The sequence below is a fragment of the Malurus melanocephalus genome, unplaced genomic scaffold (assembly GCF_030028575.1).
Source record: "Malurus melanocephalus ecotype Western Australia unplaced genomic scaffold, MMel_1.1 scaffold_205, whole genome shotgun sequence".
Taxonomy (NCBI): Eukaryota; Metazoa; Chordata; class Aves; order Passeriformes; family Maluridae; genus Malurus; species Malurus melanocephalus.
The window spans coordinates 723277-747236 of NW_026623437.1; the positions used below are offsets into that span (position 1 = coordinate 723277).

Sequence of the window (23960 nt, forward strand, 5' to 3'; positions counted from 1 at the left end):
GATTCTGTACCATGTTGTTTTTTTCCATGTATAACTCAATTAGCATGGAAACCTGTATGAAAACCACATCCTGATGTTTGTTGGCTGCAAGAACATAAAATCACTTCTTGTAGATCCCAAGGTGCTCTGGCCAGCAGAGCTGTCTGTCATTTATTTCCTAAGTGCATGGCATTCTGGCACAGCCCGGGTTAGGGATTTTTGAGACATCTGATTTACTTCAAGGGTACCCTGAAGAGTCRACCTAGCATGAAAACACATCCACGTTTCACAAAGGTCATTCTAAAGTAACATCTGCTATTGATTCAGCCTGAAAACTCACAACTAATCACCATAAACAGTCACTTAAACAATCTGCTCTTYAGTAAAAATTACTCCAAAGGAGTAGTCCCCTTTCATGCATAAAATAATTTTGTTATTAATCTCTTAATTACAGAAATAAAGGGAGAAAAAAGGACTTTGGTTGGAGAATTAYACCAGTCTTATCAATACAATCAGGTCAAAGTCCCTCAAGTAGAGCCATCACTTAACACTTGTGAAATTTCAGTTCAGGTGGGCAAATTCAAGGCATACAAAGGTGCCATGGTGAGATTTCCCTCACTCCTTTTCCAGTTTGCTCAAGGAGGGGGAGGAAAGGGATCTGAAGCCTGGATAAGTCACTTGCTTTTCCAATTTGCAGTAGCCAACCGCCGAGGGACAGAAGGAACATTTACCACAGTGAAAACTTCCCGGTGATCAAAGGCGCTTTCATTCATTTAGAACAGCTCTGCCTTGGCAGCTGAAGGTGTGAAACCTCCTAAAGGGGCTCTGGGAGCGAGGTGTGACCCTCCCGACAGGGGTTCTGCTGTGTTGTGCGGGTTTCCAGCCCCTTTATGGGGATTCACGAGTCCCCAGCAGCTCACAACTGTGCAGCCCACATCATCATCCTTTCCATCAAGAAATTCAGGGCTGTGTTTTGTCCCAACAGGTAAAGAGCCTGAACTGTCACCCATTTCATTTCCAAATTTCCTCTCTAGCTCTGCACTTCCTAAGGAAAAGAAGCAGGGGCCTGTGATAATGTGAGCAGGGATGTTTTCAGGCTGGAATTATTCAGCCCATTTAAAGTTTTCCAAACAGCCCCAAATCTTTTTCAAACAGATTTTCCTCTTGGTTAAGCAACAGACACACACATTAATTAAAGCATTCATTTAACTCAGGTCAGAATTAGTTGAAGGCCTTCTGGTGCTCAGAGGAAAGAGAAAACTGGAAACTATCCTAAGCAGGGGAATAATTCAGTCACTGGATTTCTCACTACCTGTTTCTTCCTAGGGATAACTGCTCATAAAGAGCCTTGAGACTTGCACATCTTGGCACATTTCTGCAGTCCTATAACTGCCAGGTAGGTGTTGTGTCCTTCAGCCTGGTGGYTCAGGAGGTTATCACAGCACAGAGATCCCAACTCAGCAAACCCTCCTGGCCACAGACYGTGCTGTGCCCTCCCCAAGCTCAGCACACTCACAGCTCACCCATTTCAGGACTCGATTATGCAGATATTTAAGGACGTTTCATCTTTTCCCCCTCTAGATACAAATACCAATGCACACCAGTTCCTAAAGCAGCCCCAAATATTTCAGACTGGATTATGTCACAGTTACACACAGCAGATCTGGGTGCCTGCACACCCATTTACAGGGTATTACAGAAAAAATAAAAGAAGGCAGTATAGAAGCAAGACCTGCTTGCTGAGTCTATCACACTGTTGAAATACACTTTTTACAGACCTACCCAGGTGTGGATTCTCTCCCATTTTTGAAACAGCCTGACTGGAGCATCACTCTCTCCAGAGGCAAAARCTCTTATTTCTTATTTTTTAAATATGACTGTGCACACAGTATAATGCACRTGTGCATTACATACACCCCATTCAAAGAYRATTCTCTGCAGGGARTTTTGAGAGGAAGCCACTGYRWTTYAAAGGCAGAGAAATSAGTCCAGGCTAAGGAGTGCTGTMGCAGAGAAGGYATTTACAGCATTTTATTGCTCATGRTGTCTACAAACATCAGTGTGAAAACTCAGTTTGGCACGACTGTTTATGTTCAAGCRCACAATAAACAATTGGTTTTACAAATTTTAGGTATGTGAAAACACATTAATATGTCTGCCAGAAAGATTCCAGGGACTGCCATAAACACTGTGGACACGATAAACTCAATTAGTTCAGTAAACAAGTCACTGATACATTCACTTAGGAAAGGTTCAGTGGCACCTTATCAGGTTTAGAGTCACATATCCTATATAAGAGTCACATATCCTATATTAACAAACAAAGATGTTTCTGCACATATCCTCTTTATCCTCACAGCTACCCGGAATTCCTCCACAGCAAATCCCATGCTCTCGGGACAACTTCTTAATGAAGCCTGTGGAGCAGAGAGAGCCCAGAGCCAGCTCAGTGAGCTGAACTTCACAGGAACGTTCATTTTAGTGGTTATTTCCAATCCCTGCTCCCAGCAGGAGCCTTGCCTTTGGCTTTCCAGGGCAGGCATCAGCTGCCAGTCCTGGCTGAGGGTGAGCACTGCCCACAGCCCCCACCAGCCASGGCTTTATTCAGCCCCACCAAACTTGCTGAATTGGGGAAAAAGCCATCAAGCCCAACTCTACTGTCTGGTCTGGCTTCCTCCAAGAGTTACACTCCTGCCACACAGAACATGCACCACAATTTGCTACTTCTTCTGTCAATGCTCAYAATAAAACAGCCCAAGCGTAAAACTTAGATAAATTCACCCTAGTTCTGTTAAGTTTTCATTCACCTCAGTGATTTTAATTTAAAAAAACCAACCCTTCTGATGAATTTCACAGCAGAGCATCCTCTCTGGAGGCCAGAGCAGGAGCTGCATGAGARGCTTTGAGAGGTTTCTTGTGCTGCTGGTGCAGGAGTTTGGGCATCCCCACTCCAGTAAAACAGAATCCGCACAATCAGAGCCAAAGCACACACTCTCCAAACCACAAGTCAGCGCCAATATAAAAATCTCTCCTTTTCTGTAAACAGCAGAATGGAATTCTATTAGGCCTAAACTACCTGTGTGAAATCCAACCATCAGGAAGCWGAATTTAATCCCCTCTTCCCAGCAAGCGTAATAGTTGATGTTTTCCTTGGCAGTCAGGTCTGTTTGAGAAACACATTAGGAAAACCACAGCTGGATGGAGGTGAAAAGGTGCATTTTCAGTTCAGATCCTCTGCAGCAAGGACAAAGTTTGTTTCATCAAAATAGAAAAACTGAGGCCATCTCCCACTTTTCAAGAAATTAAGGGCTTGCTGAAACAATGATTTTAGATGTAGTCATCCAGGAATCATAATGTTGATTTAAAAGTAGCCTTGGAAATTCAGACCTGGGAAGGCAAAGGTTCTCCTGCTCCCAAAAATGGGMACCACCAAACACTGACACTCAGTGCATCTCAGAATCCCAAAYCCTGATTTACCAGAGGATGACTCACCAAGTTAATTAACTCTAACTAAAGCAAGAACACATCTTCCCAGCTGAAGCCAACAACAAATTCAGTTCAGAGTACCCCAACCCCTCCCCAGTCTGGSCAGTGCCTCTGAGGACATTTGCACCCCTTCCTGCAGCTCCTCATGCTCCAGCCCSAGGGAAAAGGGAAATTGTGCCCACTGTGGAAAATGTATTCAAACTGTAAAGAAATCACTCCTTCCCTGAGAAAATAAACCCACACAATGCAGGACAGCAGACAKGGAGCTGTGAGTGTTTCACAGCAAGGGAGATGGGTTTGTGCACACACAGCCAGAGCCCCATGTCACCCAGGGCAGTTTCGGAGCTGCTTTTTTTTTTTTTTTTTGGCCTTGCTCAAGGCATACAATGAATATAATAACAATTTAAAAAAAAAAGAGCAGAAATATTTTTACTCCCTGGTTTAGACACTGGCTGCTAAAATGCATGCTTGTCTCRGTTCAAGGCATGGAAAGTTTGATTTTAACAGGAATTAATCTGTTTACCACAGACTGTATTAATTAGAGTTTATTGCAGAACTGTATTCTGTGCTAGAAAAACAGCACCACACATTTATCAAATTTTAACCATGATTATTGTGTTTTATTGTTTCATAAACTTTCAAAATGTCATGTCATGATCTATTTCATCTCAGACTTTCCTTTCCATCTAGAAACCATTACATATRCTCCAAGGAGAAGCCAACCCAGCTGCACATGTATGTGCTGCAGGATCCTGTTTGCAATGAAAATTATCTGCAACTGATTCTCATGGAGACCAATCTTCACAGGCATTCTGTGAAGCCAGAGATAAATAACAAACAGTGTTTCTAAAAACCATACGTTTTCCTGCAGGCAAAAAGGAAAAAAAAAAAAAAAGGTGGAGGGGAAATGCAATTAGTGCACTAACAGCAATTCCAAGCTAATGAAATTCTGAGACATCAGCAAAGCGCCAGAGATGCCTTGCTGTAATTTCAGATGTTGGACCTTTGTGGAAGAGCCCARCAGCCACAAAAACCCCACCAAATTTTAGAAAAATATTTAACTGGCATCAAAGGCAAACCACACTGCGTGGAGCAGAAACAGGCAATCCAGGGAGCACTGCTGGTGCTGCTGCCTCCATGRACAGTGCTGCTGGTCCAAGCACCCTCAGAGGGATGTGATCATCTCCAGTGGGCCAAATGACAGCAGAGAACCATCCTGAGTGGGCTGGCTGTGCACTGGGAATCTGACAACTCAAATTTATTATTCTCTGCTTCCTTCTGCAGCACACTGAACTCCCAGCAMTGTTCCTCTGCTTCAGCACTTRARYCCTCACGAGCTCCAGACCCCCTCASCTACAGCAGGGCCACGTGTGCACCAATCCTCCCTGCCCATGCATCCCAGCATTCACATTCCCACATGGGAATTTCATTTACAGCCCCTCCATGGTCCCTTTTTGCTCACCCTTCCCTCTGCTGTGGGTCTAATTCACCAATTCAGACCCAGTGGAGTAAGGGGAAGATRTTTGGGTGAGGTTTGGATCCTCTCTGAGCCCCGTTGCAAGGGTTCCATGRTCTCTGTGTTTCTGTAATGGTTTTCCATGGGGACAGGGAGATACTTGGGCAGCAAAGGCTCAGTCTGTGGATGCCTCCAATTCCCCCAAGGAGCTCCTGAACTGATGTGACCCAGGACTTGAAAGATCTCCTGCTGGAGGGGAAACCTTGCAAGGCCATYCCCACACTCCTGTGATCTCAGCTGGGTGATGCTCACGAGAATTTTGGGAGCAGAGGCGGGCCCTGGAGCAGTGGTGCTCTCCCCAGCAGCCAGGAGTGGGTGCAGGGGTGCAAAGGGACAGGGCTGTGCCTGTCCCCATGAGGCTGGAGAGGCAGATTTTGGGTGCTGGGCTGGCACAGCCACCCTTCCCTGGCTGCACACACCGAGTTAGTGACCACAGACTGACCCCAGAGCTGCCCGTGGCATCATCTGCCYCTCCGTCCCACCAGCTCAGGAGGCACAAAATCTTCAAAATCTTCAGTGACAACAGGATCCAGCACAGACGCTGGCAAAAACAATCAATGAATTGCATTAAAACCCCATTTTCACCTTTCCTGTGGCAAGGAAGGGCCTCACCATGCTCACACAGGGYTCAGGACACTGCTTTAGGGGAAGGAGGAGGTGCAGAAGCCCCCTCCAGCTCCCCAGACACGTTCCAGACACGAGGAGGAGAGCTCTGGGGTTGTACTGGCTCCTTTCAAGGAGCTCATCCATTACAGCAGACAGACTCAAAAGAATCCCCAAACCCTACATAATTGATTTTATGCATATTCTGTAGATTTTATGCATATTTCCTATCTTTCCTGGCAGCAGAGTGGATACAAAAGRAATCAGGTCCAGTATTACTCGCTAAACAGATGGGGAAAGTCTGTCCCCTACAAGAAAGCAGCACTGAATAAAATTCAAAGCAGCAGGGCTAAACCCATAACATCGATGCCATCATTGAGCACCACTGACTGGATGTCACAAAAACAAAACCAATGTCAAAAACTTCCTATTTCCCCAGCCCCAAATACACTGCTTCACGTTCAAGCAGTGCCTCCATCACATCTCCTTCGCACCACCACTTGCAGTGCTTTTATCCTGCTTTTTAKAAAGCCTGGAGAGGTCAATATTACCTGATAAATTCTGAAACAATAGGATTTACAAGTGCAAGAAASAGTTTTTTTCCCCCCTTTAAAGTTTTCTAGCTGAAGCAGTTTGCTGGGATTCCTGCCAGGACCTGGTGCAAAGTTTTCACATCTGCGCTGTACAATTAAAATGTCAAAGCTGGAGATWATTTAGTGTATTAAGAGTAAATCTAAAGAAAAGACACACATTTTTAAGAGTGATTTGTTGCTGAATTATGCCAAGACTRTCTCCTCGTTCAGTGTGAGCCAGTATTTCATGTACTGTTACACTATTACCAGGATTCAGCCAGTTTTTAAACTCCTTTTGCCACTTTGCCCCCTTCCCACCCCAGATTTCTGCCTCTGCCCCATCTGCAGCAAYTGAGCACCCCTCAGCACAACAATGCCACCAAACCTGCCACCAGCACACACCTTKGGCTTTGCTGGGTGAGAAATTTGAATTGAGGAGGTGAATATCTGCAAAAACTCTGGTGTCTGAGAGTCTGACATCAGCTGGAGAAATGCACCTGTGTAATTCACACTTGGATCACTGGGACTGTGTTTCTTGAACCCTCAGTAACAGTTTTACACCTTTTGCCACCCAAAAGAAACAAGTTCAGCTGGTCAGGGCAGCAGGTTTCCATCCACATTTTGCAGATCTGCAGACTTGCAGCRGGATGTCAGAATAATGCACTCAGAGCCAAAGAAAGGGAATTCTCACAGTTGTGGGTTTGGGGGAGAGAGGGTTGTTTTGTGGGTAGGACATTTGGGTTTTTTTAAAATAATGAATCAGTCTCAGGAACACCTTGGAYCCCAGCAGGCTCATTGTTTCCACAGGCTCTGCTGTGAGCTACAGAAGAGGTGCAATGTTAACTCACAGCAGCAGCACCTCTGCTCCAGTGATGTGACTYTGTCCTGCCAGAAGGACCCAGAGCACAGGAGCAGGCTGACCATTTGTTCATTTTGGCCGTGTTTGAGTGAAGGAGGAGTAGGAGAGTGATGAACTCTCCTTATGTCAATGTTTGAAATAAAACTTCTACATTTTCAAGCAGAATTTTTATCCTGTAACTCTGCGGGGGGGGGGGGGGGAATCTCCAAACAAACATTTACGCCATACACATCAATTTCTACCAAATATAATCAATTTATTTCCTCCTGAAAAGCAAATCTTTGCTGTCCCTACACAGCAGATGTCCTCCAGTCCCCCACAAGGGCAATCAGTGACAGCCAGCAGCACTGCAGCTTCTCAAAGAGGATTCACAGGCTGTCTGCTCTTTGTCTCTGCAGGCATCACCTCCAAAGCTCTCCAGCACACATTGCTGGAGTTCAAATAACACCAAAATAATTTTCAAAATACGCTAATTTCTTACTGATGGAACTTGTTCACTCCAATCCTGTATCTCATTTTCCYGGTACTTGGCCTTGGGCTGAGTAAATAATCACGAGTTTCACTCGGCCTCGGTGAAGGGCAGATTTGGACAGCAGCATCCTCGCCCAGAACTAGAACTAATGGCTTTGCAATTTGATAATGTGAACCAGAGTAAGGAGGAAATTGTTTTGGCAGAATTGAGCAGAACCGAAACAGAAAGGTCAATCTATTTAAGGAGTGGTACCACAACACTACAGAATCTACAGTTAAACCACCTGCAGGAAATATGATCATCCTCTGGATGATCTGTTTGGAACATYGGGCACATCAATCCATACACAAGCCCCATAAAAACCTCTATGTCCTAATAAAAACCTTTCAATCAGAATAAAGAAAAAAAGAAATCTGTTAACAATAACCAAAATAATACTGACCAACACAAACCAGAACTGGGACTGACTGCAGCCCAAGGATTTAAAGTTGCATTCCTTTTAAGAGCTACTTTAAAATTACAACTGTCTTGTTGCACACAGCAGGGATTCACTCAGCAGTGCAGGGTGAGTCAGGGGCTCAGCAAGCAGGGGCTGCTCTGGAAAATGTGGGAGGAGGATGGGCTTGRTGAATAAATCAATGTCCTTGAGTAACCTGCTGCAAAAATACGTATTCCTGWCTAATTTAATCATTATGGTTCCCTTCTGCTCTTTTGAGAGAGGATTCAAGAAAGGGCAGCAGAGCATTYAGCAAGAGAGGATGAGATGGGAGAGAGGCAGGAGCTGAGACGAGCAGGTTCCCTTCCATGCACAGGAAGGCTTTTGTGACGTTTGAGTTACAGGCTACATCAGCCATCTTTCCCCAAAAATCGTGTCTAACCCAATGTGAAAGACATTTATGATGGGAATTTGTTCTCCTTTTGGTTTTAATTATTCATATGCAAATCATTTTGGGAGGGGGGAAGACCACGAAGGAAATGACATGTCAAGATACATAAACTGGTAAGGAAGACAAGCAAACCAAGGAGGGCTCCTCCAAGAATATCTGCAAACAAAGTCAGTTTGCTATTCCAAATTTCAGATGAATTATTCACAKATGAGAGCTGAAGAGTTGCATGTGAACAGAAATTAGAGACTTAAATGATAACACATTAGTGATGTTCATATTCCAGGCTGCTCCCTAAAAGAGATGCAGGTGCTGGGTCACRTTAATCACTGATGTGTTTTTACCTGGCTGAGCTGAAAAGAGCAAATTGTGGCTGATCAGAGCTCTGTGTGATGCTTGGCACTGGAAAAGCTTCAGCTCAGTCCCATTTTGTACCACCGAGGCTCTAACCAGCAAATCAGCGTTGCTTAAAAAAAACTTTATAAGAAGGAAAACAAAACCAAACAAAAAAAAAAATGCAACCCCCTCAAACATCAAGCAATTTAGCTTTCTTAAAACCACCAGGAAGGACCCTTCCCCTGGTGCAGTCCCACAGAGGTGTTCCAAACACAGACCTCCCATTTTCCCTCTCTGGAAATGACAGCCTCGATTAGGACTTGGCTGCACACACCCGATGAAGTGAAACAAAAACATTTCACAGCCCACAGCATTCCTGGCTCCCCATCAAAATGCTGGCAGCCAGGAGAGGGAAATCAAACCCTCTGGTCCTGGGCTGAGYCTCTGTCCCTTCACCTTCCTTCTTSCAGCTTTTGCACCTCAGGCTATCAGATAAGGACAAATWGGCTGTAACAGGCGTTATTATCCATCCTCCCCGGTGTGGGGATGTCCTAATTCGAGTGGAAACAACTTCAGCAAGAGGTCTTAATGAAGGGCTCCCCTCCAGCTCCCAGCTGAAGGTCACATCTCAGCTGGCCCCATGCTCAGGCTGTTGGTGGCTCCTTGGCCAGGACACAGCCCCAAGAGGAGAGAGGAACAGCTCAAACCCAGAGCCCCATTTCGTGCTGAGCCAGGCTATTGCTAAACTCTACCCAGCACTGAGGTCTAAAAGCAGAATTTGGCACCAGCCCCACAAAAGCTGGGCCCATCAGCAGCGATCTCAGCAATCCCCAGCCCCACCAAGAGCCACCAGCTCGTGCTGCTCAGCGTGGCTGAGGGGCAGAACCAGCAAGAATTGTCTTCAAATTGGGGCTTGCTTTGAGGGATTTTGGGGCTTCTCTCCTTTTGCATTCTGTGACACCTGCCCCAGAAAACATTTCCTTCCTCCATAAAGGTCTGCCTCCACCCTGCCCCAATACAGGCAATCCACAAAAGCAAAAAAAAMCAAACAAACACACACCRCAGGGGAAAAAGTACTAAAGACAATAGTGCAGCCACAAAACTGAGCTGGAAACACTCCTACAAACAGAAACCAACTAGCACCATTACTAACCTTCCCTCCACTGACTGCTGAACCTTTTCATCTCTCTGAGCTCATTTTGGGGTTTACATACCCATATGTCACCTGCCATTCTGGCACAGCCCCATGCTGGAGTCTCACCAGGGCCAGCAACCAGGCTCAGCCCCTGCTCCCCACAAAACCTCGAATGTGCTGGGACAGCTGCACAGCCAGTGTGTAAAAGTGGTACTTTATGCAAGAAAAGCCCTAAAAACAACAGCTAGAAAGGTGAGAACCCCTCAGAAGCATCCTGTGATTTCACATCCTGAAGCCAGGCCACTTCACCCAGAATTCTGCAGAGGATTTCTCCTTAAGGGGCACCTCTGTCAGACATTTCCCACCTTCACCAGTTACAGCACAGTCACGCAGACATCCAGTCCCACAGCAGATGAGTTAAAACAGACTCCAAAGTAATGCCTTGTACCCCTGTATTTCTGTAAAACTCCTTCTTCCTTATAAACACCACTCTGAGGCTGGAGAGGAAGAGGATGTTCCCGAGAGGGGGTTGGAAATGTCCACTGACCTGACAGGGTGGGAAGGATGGAGAATGGGTGCTTCCAACTCCAGATTTCCTTGTTAAATCAGAATGAAGTGAGGATTTGGGTTTTCTCTTCTTGCTAAATCCCATGTCCCCACTTTAACAAAACACAGCCTCCCTCCTCTGCTGTTTTTCTGTTTTATGTTGTTTTGTTTGTGTGTGTGTGTGAAAGCAGCCAAGCCTGGCTTTTATCAAAGGCCTGAATGTGTCTTTGTGTCACTAAAACCAAAGGGAACCAAAGCAGGGGGTGGCTGCTGCTCCACAGAGAGGGCTCGAGTGTCTGATCATGTCCAGCACAGCCAGCACCGGGCACGGCCGAGCACCGGGGATGCTGCTGCACTCTGACCCCTCCTCTGTGTGAAGAAATGGTTTAAAGACTTTGAGCCTTGTCACTCTGAAAATGAAGCAGAGCTCCTTGAAGTCTGGCTTAATTCACATTAAAGCAGYCCTCGAGGAGCTGAAATGCAGTGCTTTCATCTTTAAAGCTGACTGGTCGGCACAGGCTCCCAAGTGGAGTTGAACAGCACTTCTTGGGGAATTCAGCCACATCTTTGTAATYGAAATAAAATGCTTTTATGAGGTCCTGATCAACAAAATGGATATAGTGAAAAATTCAAACAAAAACAAAAACAGAGAAAAGAAAGGCATGTGCAGCTTCTGGCTGGGGTCAGGGCATCACTGCCTTCCCTCCACACTCCGTGCCCAGGATGAGGGATGGGGCAGACCCACACACAGCAATCACCCCAGCAAGGAGGTGGGCAAGCTGGACAAGCTGTGGCTTAGGATGAAAAGTTTAGGAGAAAAATTGAAAGAAGCAGATGGACACAAKAAGTCCCTGCACYCGTGGCACAGACCAGCAGCACTGCYCACACCAGCAGCACACAATCTGCCAGCAGCAGCGTGCTGCCCATACCATCCACCTCCCATAAGTGACCAGAGCCTTCAGGCAAGATAACAGCAGCTGCCAGGAGCCAAAAAGCCAGGATTTCTCTTAAGAAATGGGAACACAGATTCCCAGTTCCCTATCAGGGCCCATTTTTGCCATCAGCCATGCCCTGGAGCCCCTCTGGGATGGCGTGTTAGTCTCTTGACAGGGTTTCTGCGCAACACRGTTGAACATATTTAAATGTTTGCACAATAGGGCCCCAGAAGCATCATTATTTGGTAGTAGTTACTGCCAAGGCTTCCCAAAATATGAAGCAGATCGTATCAATACCAACTGTTCTCATCTTCCAGACAGATCTGCTGGGGAAAAAGAAAAAAAAGAAAAAGAAAAATCTGTTCAACATCTCCTCCAAGTTCTTCAATGTCTCTGAGCAGCGAAGCAGCACAAACCTGCTCGATCCTCCTGCACTGACTGTGCTGGAATAGCACGGACRGGGACGGCTCAGAGACAGCACAAAATGGGGAGAAAACCCAGACAAACTYGAGCCAGAAAGAAACATTTCCAGATGTACTGCGCTGACAGATCTCATCTCTACCAGTATTTTTTTAGAAGTCTGACCACAAGCACACAGATGGTCGGGAACATCACCGAACCTATTGAATTCTTCTTTGTAAATACTTCTCTCTCCGTCATGTCACCCTTGCTGGGAAGCCACCCAAGAGCCTGGGACACGAGGGATAACATTTTTATGTGGTGCACAGAGTTTTATAGGTCCAGCCAGGGGCAAATGGCCWCTATGTGTTGCTTGCACAGCCAACRTGCACAGTCGTGCCACCAAGAGACAGAAGCAAAGGGAGAAATGTGGGATTTCTTGCAATGTAAAGGAAATATCACACATGGGATGGAGCCAAGTCTACCAGTGGAGCTGTTGTGACATAAATGGTCCCAGCAAACTCGTACTGAAGGGAACCTTCTGATGAACAAAGTCCCCAAGGTCAGCGGTCTTGCCATGGGTCAATTTGTGTCACACAGTCATCCCCAGGTAAAGACTGGCTTTTCCTGGCCTTCATGCCTTGCCATGGTTGCAATCATTGTGAAAAAATAAACCATCAAGGGCAGGCCCCATTCAGCAGAAGCCAAGCTCTCTTAATGCCTTCAGTATGGAATCACATAAATAGACCCAATTTAAAAGTGAGCCAGAAACATGAACAACAGCTTCCAATGCAAGCAACACAGCCCCAGATCCCTACCCCACCCTTGTGGTGTACAAGATGAATGTGAGGTCTTTCACAAATACATCCCCAACTCAAATTTGTAGAAAAAAAGTGAATTCTTGCCACCAAATAACCATTCAAGGCAGTGGCAGGCTCTCCAGAGCCCCTTTCTGTCAGTCCTCTGGCTACTCTCAATTCCTCCTGCACATGCAGTTTTTTTCTCCTTCTCCTTAATGGYCACATTTTAAAAATCAAACCAGCACATGCTGGGTGGGCAGGAGGACCTGCCACTCCCTGCATTTGCAGCAGCTCTGTGCCTCTCTCCCACAAAAGGCTGTGATCTGGATCCATCTGCCGCAGGGATGAAACCCAAGAAGCGCATTGTGCTGCAACGGCTGCCAAATCCGGGGGTCCGGGGGCATCTTGGCACCAGCACCTCTTCTGCCACATGATAAAACAGAGACTGATGGTGACAACAAAGAGCAGGTGGAGGCTTAATTAGGTCATTAACCACGTGAGTGCATCCTGTAAAGCTGCATTAACCCAACAGTTCATACCCACCAGGCCATGCTGGGGTGGGAAGGCACAGCCTGCAGAAACCATCACCTCCCCCYGGGATGGATGCTGGCTGGGGTTACCCTGGGGTCACACTGGGATGTGACGGGAATTGTTGCCTCTTGGGTCCAATTTAGAAAAGCAGAAAGAAGTCCAGCCTTTTTACAGTCTAGTTTGTCATGGCAGGACAGGTGCAATGAAATGAAGATCAGCRAYTGAATGTGTCTCCTCGTGCTGCTTYTCCTTGCTGTGTCACCACCAGGACYTGTCCCTCCCCTGCTGCACCTTGGCATGGCTGTGGTGAGCTCCTCTGATGATTCCTGCACACCCAGCACCGACCCCAGCCAGGCACAGCCCTCTGTGCAGGTACAGTGGGTACCAGGCCAGCACTGCCTATTTTCAATAATCAGCTCTACACAGCCAAGTCACTGCTCACATGGGTGACACTGATCCATCCTTTGAACAGGAAAAAAAGGAGGAAAACACCCAGAAACTAACGGGAGCTTCCCAGGTGAGTCAGTCCATGAGCACTGCTCCAGCCTTCTCCAGAGCCTCCTCTCTGCAAAGGCAGCACTGAAGTGGCTGGCAGCAAAAAATGTCTGTGCCYGGATAAATGACTTCATATGTCGAGACAAAGATAAAGTTACACAGTGCCTCTCGCAGAGGACATGGTCATCGGGTTTATTTTTGTAGTTTTCATTACACTCAAAATAACTTTGGCAGACTTAGAAAAAATAAATTTTCAAAGCCTTCTCCTATTGATGTCACCAGTTTTAATTAATTTTTGCTGAAGTGGTCTACATGCTGCTGGGATGGGCTGGTTCCTGGTGCACAGCAAACACCACCAGGATAAACCYTGCCTCAGCCTCTCTGCAAGATGCCTCCAGCCCATTTCCCTGCCACAGCGGTTTTGAGGCCAGACTGCCTCTTAGCTCATGCTCTGCCTGTGTGTCAGAGGCGCCGTCAGCTCTGGGAATAACGCTGGTMCCGTGCTATTTCCTGCCTCAGAAAGGCCTGACCGCATCCAGCACTGACAGCACCTCGGTGGGGCGTTAAATGTCACTGCTGGCTGGCACAGCAGCTGCTCTGGGAGGGAGGGTGTGGAACAGAGGACGTGCCCTCCCTCACATGCCAGCACCCTGGGGGACGCAGTTTGAGAGCAGTCCCCAAGTTTTCCAACCCAAACATCCCCTTTGCTGCACACCTGGCTGTCACCTCCTGCTCCCACCACCACCACCACCACAATGAGCTCCTCAGCAGGGGTGCAGAGCGGTGCCAAAATTGTGACCTGACACTCCCATGGCACACCTGGCCACTGCCACCACTCCAGCAACCCCCTCTGGACACACAGCAACCCACAAACCCACAGGGCCACCCAAAAATCGGGACTTTGGGCCCCTTCCCCGTTGCTGGCTGGCACCCTGCAGCTCACAACACGTGGCTGGGAGGAGATGCCAAATCAAGCAAGGCTCCCTCTCCTCCACTTCTTTCCATCTATTACAACCACTCACGAAAACAGGCCCTAAACTAAAGGTTTCCATCAGCAAAGGATGCTGAAGCCAAAGCTTTGAGGTCCCAAGGATGAGGTGGGGACCCATCACTCTGCAGCAGCTGCTTTCCAGCACCTTCCAGAAGGATGAAGGAGGGTGTCTGTGCCCATCCCAGGTAGCTCCTGCGAGAAGGAACTCCTGCACATGTGGCGTGCAGACACAGCTCCAGATGTCCTTGGGGCCTTCCACAAATATCCAAAAGGGACTGGGGAATGGTCGCCAGGAAGGAGCTGATGGAAGGTAGCCAGCAGTCATTTCTATGCTCAAAGAGCATTTTTCCAAAAGTTGCTAAGGTCTGCAGATTGGATTTTTGAAAGGGTAAGATTTGAAGACAYGTGAAACAGAAAGTGAGTGCCTGCATTTAAATGGCACCATTTGTCAAAAGTCCTTYCCAGCCAGTTGTTCTTTGTTATTTAGATGCTTTAACACTTGGCTTCTGGCTCGATTTTTAAAATCCTGGCACAGCTTTTTCTGTGCAGGAGAGAATTCTGATTGCATTTGTAAGTTTAGTACAAAAAAATCCTGTTTATACTAATCCRTAATTCCAACGTCGCAGCCTCCTGCGGGCAGAGGCAGATGGAGAAAGCAAACCCTGCTGAAGTGAAGTGACTGGCAGGGTATGGAAAAGTGAGGCAAAAGAGAATTCAAAAGACATTTTAAAACTTGAGGATTTTGTAAAGCTCCTTGTCTCACTCTAAGTCAGAAATTACAGAAAAATATTRAGTTTTAATGGCTTCAGTAGGCAGAAATGGATATCTTGAGGTAAGTGTGAGGAATACCTCAGAGGTTTAAGCTCAGTAGATGCAAAGCAACTCAGAAAAGCAGAGATCACTGCTAATTAAAAAACAAAAAAAAAAACAACAAAACTTATTTTCATTTGATATTTTTCTCTATCTACCGAACTCTCCTGAAGGACTCAGAAATGTGGCACTACAGACCCAAACCCTGAAGGTGCAATAGCAGAGCTGCTATCGGGGAGAGCACAAAACAAAGAGCGCTCCGTGCATCCCATTTGGCCTCTGGAAAACATCTGCCGTTTGTCAGGACTACAAAGCCAGCAGAGCCTCTCCCCCTTGATCTGCAGCAATTAGGGAAATTCTGTTGTGCTAATTACCTGGGGAGACAACACAGGGAGAAGGCAGATAGCGAGTGACACTTGTAGGCAGCATTTAARAAGGATGAAAAGGTAAAAACCAGGCAGATATTTCAAGTCACTGCAAACCAAACAAAGCGCAGCAACAACATCCCAGGGCAAGCTGGAGAGAGCTGATCCCTGCGTATAAAGGCAAATATTACAAAAGTAATAATAATAATAATAAAAATAAATTCTATGAATAATCCAAGGCTGTGGAGCTGCTGAGTGTGCAGAGGTGGGGAGGGCTGGAAGCCCTCGGCTGCCCTGCGTACACATGGTTCAAATTGCSGAGGAATGGAGCAATCGCCGCCGCGCTCCCGCTGCTGCCAAGCCAGCCTTGGGAAATATTTGTCACATATTAGCTGGAACATCAGATTACTACACCGAACATTTAACRCTGTTTTGTAATATAGCCATACGTGCAGGAGCACGTGACACCGTCTCAGCGTGAATTCAAGATGAAAACAGGGATATGCATCATGCAGCAGCCAGGAAATTTGGAGTTAAGGCTCCAGAGGTGCTATGAAATAAAGAGGCACAAGGGAACACATTGAAATACGCAGGGTGAGAGCAGCCAGCAGAGCTAGGGCTTTTCACACCCTCAGTCCTCAGTTCAGCAAGGACCAGCTGCTGGGCAAGGCTCACTCTGTGGGCTAGGGCTGGATTAACCATTTTTTACTGGATTTATGGAAACATTTGCTCTCAGGTTCTTGCACCGTGCATTCAGCACCTTGAGCTCTCGAGAGACCTGTTCTCACAGAGCTTGAAGAGTTTTGGCATGGCAAATACCTCCTTTGCACCTGAGGTTTTAAAAGACTGTTAAAAATACAAAGTGGGAAAAATCAAAAAWCTTTCTTAAAAGAAGTACAAAAAGGCAGCCGGAGCCCACACAACTGATAAACGAAATGTTTACAAGCGTGTAGTTTCAGTCTTGCCTTCAGCCCACCTCCAAGTGCCCATCAGCTGAAGGCTGTCCCAAATGTAACACCCACAAATGTTCCTGCACCTGCTGCGTTTCATCCTGCAGCAAAGGATTTGTGAGGAGCCCACAAGAGAAAGAGCCTGAGCGCGAGGGGACAAAGGGATGAGGGGCCTCTCTGCAAAGTAGCACAGGCCTGGCTTAGGGAATGACAATAACATGAGTATTACGCTGCTGTTTCCCTGTGAGATGACATATGGGGACAGCCTGTGCTGGCCCTGCCCAGAGCCCACAGCATTCAACCACTGCCGCCCCGTCCCAAATAGCTCAGGGGACTCACAGGCCACTCTCGTCCCCAGAGTGGGGTCACCAGCCTGTCACAGCGTTCCAGAGCCTGACCCACACTCAGACCAGCTGCCTCAGCCCCCTCAAGGATGCTCTCCTCTCCCTCAGCCACAAAAATGCCCCAACCACAAAGGACTCAAAGTGACACAAAGTTGTTGTCATCATCCCCCGCATCGCCTTGGTTGAATGAATAAAACCAAACAAGTCAGCCCAAAGCAGCACACAGATGCTCAGAGCAACTGCAGAGGCAATTTTTTTGCAGCATGCTCAGCTTAGAGAYAGAAAAGTTTTATTTTAAACTTTTTACAATATATTCTTTTCATTATCTTTTTTTTTTTTTTCCAAATTATTACTTTCAATGTCAGGCTGGATAGGGCTCTGAAAAACCCGATCTAGCTGGAGATGTCCCTGCTTACAGGGGAGCTGCACTGGATGATTTCACAAGATCCTTTCTATGATTTCTCCTGACGATCACGATCTCCCCGTGGTGAAACAGCCGGGCCCCCTCTGCCGGCCACCGGCCCCTCTCTGCCCGCAGCCACACAAAACCCCCAAAGTCCCTTTCTGGACACAAACCCAGCCTCCCCTGGAGCCAAACAGGGGCCTTCCTGCAGAGCAAAAAGCACAGAGTGGGTCTGTTTGGGTTGGGGTTTTTTTGGGAGGGAAAGGTGTTTGATTTTTTTGTGTGTTTTACAAGCAGTGATTTAGGATTTTGCTGTAGTCAGAATAACTTGACTCCCATTTAACTTTTAAGTGGGTCGTAGTCATCTTGTCCCAGACTGCTCTGAACATGTAGCAAGCCAATTGTATCAAAACAGTGCCCTAAAAATGCCTCCCGCCCCCTCAAATCCGAACGAACCCCAAATTGACTCACTTCTAGGAAAAACTGGGTCTTGTTTAAAACAAGCCCAGCTGGCAGGGTGAGCTCTGAGCTTGTGTTTGCTCCTGGCACTGCCCATGGCTGGGTCTGGGGCAGTGAATCCCCATTTTCCCAAAGGGGCACCGAGGGAGGGACCATCCTGGCASGACAGCGCAGGCAGCATCCTCACCCACAGCTCTCCAGCTTGCTTTAAACCCAGTCAAGAAGGAATTCTTAACCTGGCAGGGTTATCAGCAGAGGAAAACTCCCCTGCCCAGGTGTTCAGGATACCCACCAGCTGCCCGTGGGAAGCAGGAGTGGGGCTGGCAGCATCTTCCCATTCTCTCCACAGCAAAATTCTTTCACCAGGGGCTGCTTTTTCAGGGCAGAAGCAAACTGAAKCTTGGCAGTTACTTTGCAATCCTRGCATAGCTCAGYAGAGAATGCCAGTGAGGGCCACAAGCTCTCAGATGCTTCCAGACCAAGCTCTTTGACTACAGAAAAGAAGGCAATTCAGCCTTCTTCAGGAGAAAGAGGAAAAAGTGAAACACAGCTGTASATGTATTTGATTTGTTCAAAAGCAGCTGAAAAGCTTCAGGACAGCCCAGCAGCATATCTCCACCTGAGCACAGTGCTCAGCTCCCTGCAGTGCTGGCCAGGAGTAGCCACCCATGGGACATTTCCTACCCACCAGGAAATCACTTTTCCTTCCCTCAGGCTTATAAATTACTTTGACATTCGTCACTAATGACTGTAACGAGCATTTCAGCAGCACGTGGGAAAACCTTCCCCCTTCCTCTCTTCCCCCCATCTCCCAAACACAGCCACCAGCAAAGCCAGTGACCCAGAACAGAATTGGGACTTCCCTGGACAAAAGGAGCCTCTTCAATACCAATTGCTTTCCCAACAGCAAAGGAAAAGCCTCTTGACCACTTAAGCACACCAACAGCACCCTGTTAGCCCTGACCAGAGAARGACACAGCCCCAGAGTCCTGTGAGGTTGGTGGACTTGTGGGGTCTGTGCATCATAAGTGAGAAATGTGATCTGAACACCTTGCAGAGAGATGAAAATAAGCAGGATTTGTTTCTCAGCTGGTTTTGTTACCAAGTGAGGCACATAGGGAGCCCACAGGAGCTTCCACTGGAAAAGGAGTGAGTATGTTTAAGAGCATCATTAGTGAAATGTTTCTGAGATTGTTAAACATATTCTTATGGGGGGAAAGACCTTTTTTTCTGTCTTGTGCTTATGGACTAATGCTGTGTGTTTTGGTAGGATTCATATCCAGGATGGCAGAAAAAATTGTCCCTGTCCCTTTGCCTATTCTGCCATTGCCATGCAACATTAATGGTTTGTTTATTTTCTTTAAAATTTGAATGGAACTCTCTGCTGCTTGGAAGTCCTTGTAACATGYCTGTGCTTTCTCCTGCATCAAAGCACTGCACATCTTTCACCCATCTTTCCCTACTTTCRTGAAAAGGAAAAAAGAAAAGAATGGTTCCAAGTGCCCCAGCTCCAAGTCACTCGTTCAGTGTGACAGCAGRGCACTTCACAGAGCATTTCTATAAATGAGGTTCCTTCACAAACTAATCTAAGCTGTTTATTGTTTCCAAGGAGCATGCACTTCCACAGCAGAACAGGAAGTTCTGACAGTTTTAGAAGTTCATTAAACTCTGGGAGGAAATTTAAACAATCGGTGACAGCTTTCCTACAGCAAAAGAAATCTCTGCCCTCCGAACAGGCAGAGAGGCTGCAGCTTTTAATTATCACACTTGCATTAAGCCCCAGTGATTTTGTTACTACTTCTAAATTGTTTTGGCCCAAYACCCAGGGCTCACAAGCCAGTCAAGCTCTTTGCTCTTTTATTCTTATAGCCAAACGTCGCTTTTGTCCAAACCTCAAACCCCTTTATCTGTAAACAGGCCAAAGCAAGGCACTGGGAGAAGTTAAGAGTCTCGAGCACAACAGAGTGCTGCAGCTCGGGAGAAAACACATTTTCCTGGATAAAAAGGAGCATATCAGACAGGATAGAAGGAGCYCAGTGGTGAGGGTGGCACTTACCTGGGGGGCACACGCAGTCTGATGGGGCCTCCCGCGCCGTCCGCAGCTTCGCCAGTCCTTCACCGAGTTTCTGTTTGGAGGCAGAATGAAAACAGCCTTTAGAGAGTGCACGATGCCTGGACACAGACTGTGTACTTGTGCCAGCCTCCAAACCACCCAGCCTCCTTCCAGGGAGAGGTAATGGTTTCATCCTGTGGTGTTCAACCCCTTTGGATAATACCCCACGCTATTGCTGCACATAAATATTACACRTTTCTGAGCAAGTGGCAGCCTACASYCCTCACATGGAGCAGGCAGACCCTCCTGCACATCCCAAAGTCCCCTGGGGCAAGTTTCTTTGGCACAATTCATCCTGAGCTCCTTTACAAGTCCCATGTTCAGATTTGACCTGATTTTGGTTGGTTTTCTACTTAAAAATTCTTTCTCTGGGAGTATTAGAGGTTTSTTTAGGAGAGGGATGAGGTGAAGGGCAGTCAAGACTGAAGCACTCACCCACCCCCAGGCCTACCCAAAGCCCAGTGTTCCCATCTCCAAAGTGAAAAGCTCATCCATGGGACAGCTAGAACACATAAAAATTTGCAGAACTAGAGCAGTGTCTACGTGGCATATTGCAGGCAGATGTGAGCACACTCTGCCTGCTGCCGAAGCCAACGAGACTGTTCGTGCCTGCATTCAGGACACTGCCAAGCCCAAGTTAATGAGCCTGATGACAGGTACCTTACATTAGCTGAGGAATAGTCCCTGCCTGGGTGCAAACAGCTCATCTTCACCCTCAGCCTTTGCTCTCTCAGTCCTACCTAAAGTAATCACCAAAAGACAAACCAATAATCTGATAACTGGAGTCCCTRCATTTCAAAGAGAGAAAATTCAAAGCACTTATTCTGTTTAGGGTGTAAAGACTTCACATTATACAGCTGATGACCCAATCCCTGTACAAATATTTGAACACTGTGGACTATTCAGGAATTAGGCTACGTGTGAATTAGGTAATTTTCTTCTTATTCTGAGGATTAAACAGTTTTATCTGTTGTTGAAATCCTATGCTTCCTCTACTTGGATGTGATGCTAAGAGGTCCGGAAAGTATCAGCGTGGTTTCATAGCACCTGACTGAGAAGTTGTCCTAAGGAAAGTATAAACACCAGAAAGATCCAGCTGCTTTCTGCAAAACACACGCTTTCCTTGAGAAAATGTGGCAAAAAAATACCTAAGGAGATTTTTCAGACTGCCACCTGCAGTCTAAMTGTTACAGAGTTGCTCAAGTTTTATCTGTTTATTTTTAAAGTAATTAGGATGATGAAGATGCTCGAGGAAATGAAAATGAGCTCTCCCACCCTTTTAGTTCAGCAGGCACCACTGGGAACAGCAGAGGAGATCTGAATCCTGGAGCGAGTCCTCTGTTCTCCCATTGAATTGYTCTCGTCATGAAACTGATTAATCTGGACACTGCGGACAATAAATCCTTTGTGAACAAAACGGTCCAGCTTTGTTTACAACAACTGGATGTTTCTATAATCCTCCCGTTAATATTTTCCCTCCAGTGTGAAAACGACACAGTCGGAACTGGGGCTTTTGACACAGAGCAAGTGGAGATGCTGCCACGTCCGGACCGTGCTGTTGGCAATGTTTCAGAGGGCATCAAAGCAGGAGCCTGCAGCACGTCCCTCTAATGGGACAAGCCAARGGAAGGGCAAGGTCCTGCCACAGTCAGAGCAGCAATTTCTCCAGAGTTACACAGACGCCTGCCACAGACCCAGAAATTAAATCCAAGATGTCCAAATTGGCTTTGATTGCCTTAACTACACACCCTTCCTTTATTATTTCCTATCCTCTTGCAGAACATTTAAACAGCACTAAAAGGAGCAGAGCCAGTGTGKTGGTGTTGTATTTGCTGCTCTCTATACACAGCTCTGCCATAAATTACGCCAGCAAACTCCTCGACTGTTACATGGAGCAAAGTTTTTTGGGTCGTGGCAGAGAACAAAGGATGCTGGGTCATGCACAGAGAGCGTATGGAGCTTTGGTTTCACTTCTGAAATACTGTGGTAAACTTCAAAGGAGGACCAACACAGAATTTAACAAAAAAACTGACCCCAGGCATCAGTTGATGTTCATGACGATGGAAATACTCTCTCACTCTCCAGAAACTCTCAAGCTCAGAAAGGGCAGGAGTTGCTTGACAAGCGAGTCTTATGTAACACAGTCTGGGCAAGAAACACTTTCTAAAACTTTACCATAAATTAGGAGGTTCATTTAAAATGACCATTAATAAATAGTGCAATCACTACTATGGATTCCTCAAATTTCTTGCTTGATTCAAAATTTGCTTTAGTATTGACGGTCATGCTAAATGTTTCAACAAGCTCACTCTTCCATTAGAAACCAAATTATGTGGTTTTTCTTTATTTTCCCCTGTACAAACTCCATCTGAGCATTCCCAGTACAAAACAAGCTTTCCACACTTAACTAAATCTCAGCAAGAGGTTGCACATGATCTTAGGCAGTGCCACAGAAACCATTTCCATTGCTAAGCACATTTATTGGAGTAATTGGAACAGAACCACTGCCACAACCGGCAGGCTAATTCCTGCCTGGAGAAAAGACGTTAACTAGAGTCTGTGATTGTGCCTCACAGGCATCCCCCCCACCCCCCGGTCTGGTATTCAGGGTTKTCACAAAAATATTTTAACATTTCACTTTTATCGAGGCACAGGATTGYAACCAAGTTTCCAGGCAAAAGGACACGCTGTGGTGGTGCCAGCAATGCCCTCRCCCCAGCTCTGACAGCAGCACACAGTGTGAGGAATTGCCTGCCCATGCCCCCAGCACTGCCTCCATCCCTGCTCACAGAMCCGGAGCTTTCACAGAGCTCCACACACCAATACATTTTGCATGATTTAGACTTCACGGCAGTCACAATTTTAATGCAGCATCGCGTTTTGCACCCCAGTCAGACCGTTAATAAAGTCCCAGTGTAACACCTTCCCCAGATGTCAGAATTGATCACTCAGGRGTGCCCTTCAGCAGCCCCATAAGTTGTGCTGAATCTTGCTGAASTTTATGAACTACTGTTTATACAAATCCAGCAAACCAACTGTGGGATCTTCAAGCATTTCCTATGASTGATGGAGCCCTTCACGTCCCGCCTGCCTGTAAAAAGCCCCAAACCTAAACACTAGAATCAGGAAAAAGATAACCCTGGGGTAARGTGTAACTTCTCCCGGAGATTTGGTTTAGTTACTGAGAAGGGCATCACTGTAGATAATAGTTCTCCAAGTAGGGGAAATTGTTCAGCACAGAAATATTTATTGAATAATTTCAGAAAACCCCAGGACTGAAAGTGAAGTAACTACTGGCGGGTCGCCTCTGYCTGCCATAAATCAGTTCTGCACTGCCAGACCACAATACTCTGTGAGAGACAGTCCAGATAGCGGGGATCATGTTCATAATTTCTAACAAGGAAATTATAGTCCATTAAATCCCAAGATAAATAGTTATTTAAGTACTCGGGTTACCTGTGTCAGTGAATAGAACGAGGGGGAAAGCCGCATGCCCTCAAACATTGGACTGCCAGCCCTTCACCTGGGGCATTTTCTCTTCTTAACCAGGTGGGCTCTGCCACGCCTCGCCCTACGCCTGATTCATGGATACCGCAGCAAAAAGGGGAAAGTTTGGTAAAAGGGTGGAAGTTTTTCCAAAGAGGAGGAGAAGCCGATGACACACGGAGCGGACCCCGCGCCGGAGCGGGACCGGAGTGGGACCGGAGCGGGACCGGAGCGGGACCGGAGCGCTTTCCCCGGTCCTGCGCGCCCGCCCGCGGGGCTGCGGGGCCGCCGCTCACTCACCTCGCGGAAAAGCTGCTCCACGCGGGGCTGCAGCGCGTCCAGCAGCGGCCCGTGGCCGGCGGCACCCCGCTCCTCCAGCGCGGCCAGCCGGCCCTGCAGCTCGGCAGTCTTGGCGCCCAGCAGCAGGCACACGGCCACGGCGGTGAGCGAGAGCAGCAGGCACAGCGCGGAGGTGGCGGTGCCCGCCGCGC

General features: G+C 47.1%; 1 protein-coding gene across 1 annotated transcript in view; it reads right to left on the bottom strand.

The window, feature by feature from the left end:
• Window positions 1-23958, bottom strand: part of COL23A1 (collagen type XXIII alpha 1 chain) — a gene marked incomplete at its 5' end in the record, with an annotated part of 168830 nt that extends 144872 nt beyond the window's left edge. Inside the window, 2 exons of the mRNA XM_057373721.1 lie at window positions 19927-19996; window positions 23770-23958. Of these exons, the coding sequence (XP_057229704.1) occupies window positions 19927-19996; window positions 23770-23958 (259 nt within the window). The remainder of the gene's footprint in view (window positions 1-19926; window positions 19997-23769) is intronic.
• Between the last annotated feature and the right edge of the window lie 2 nt (window positions 23959-23960).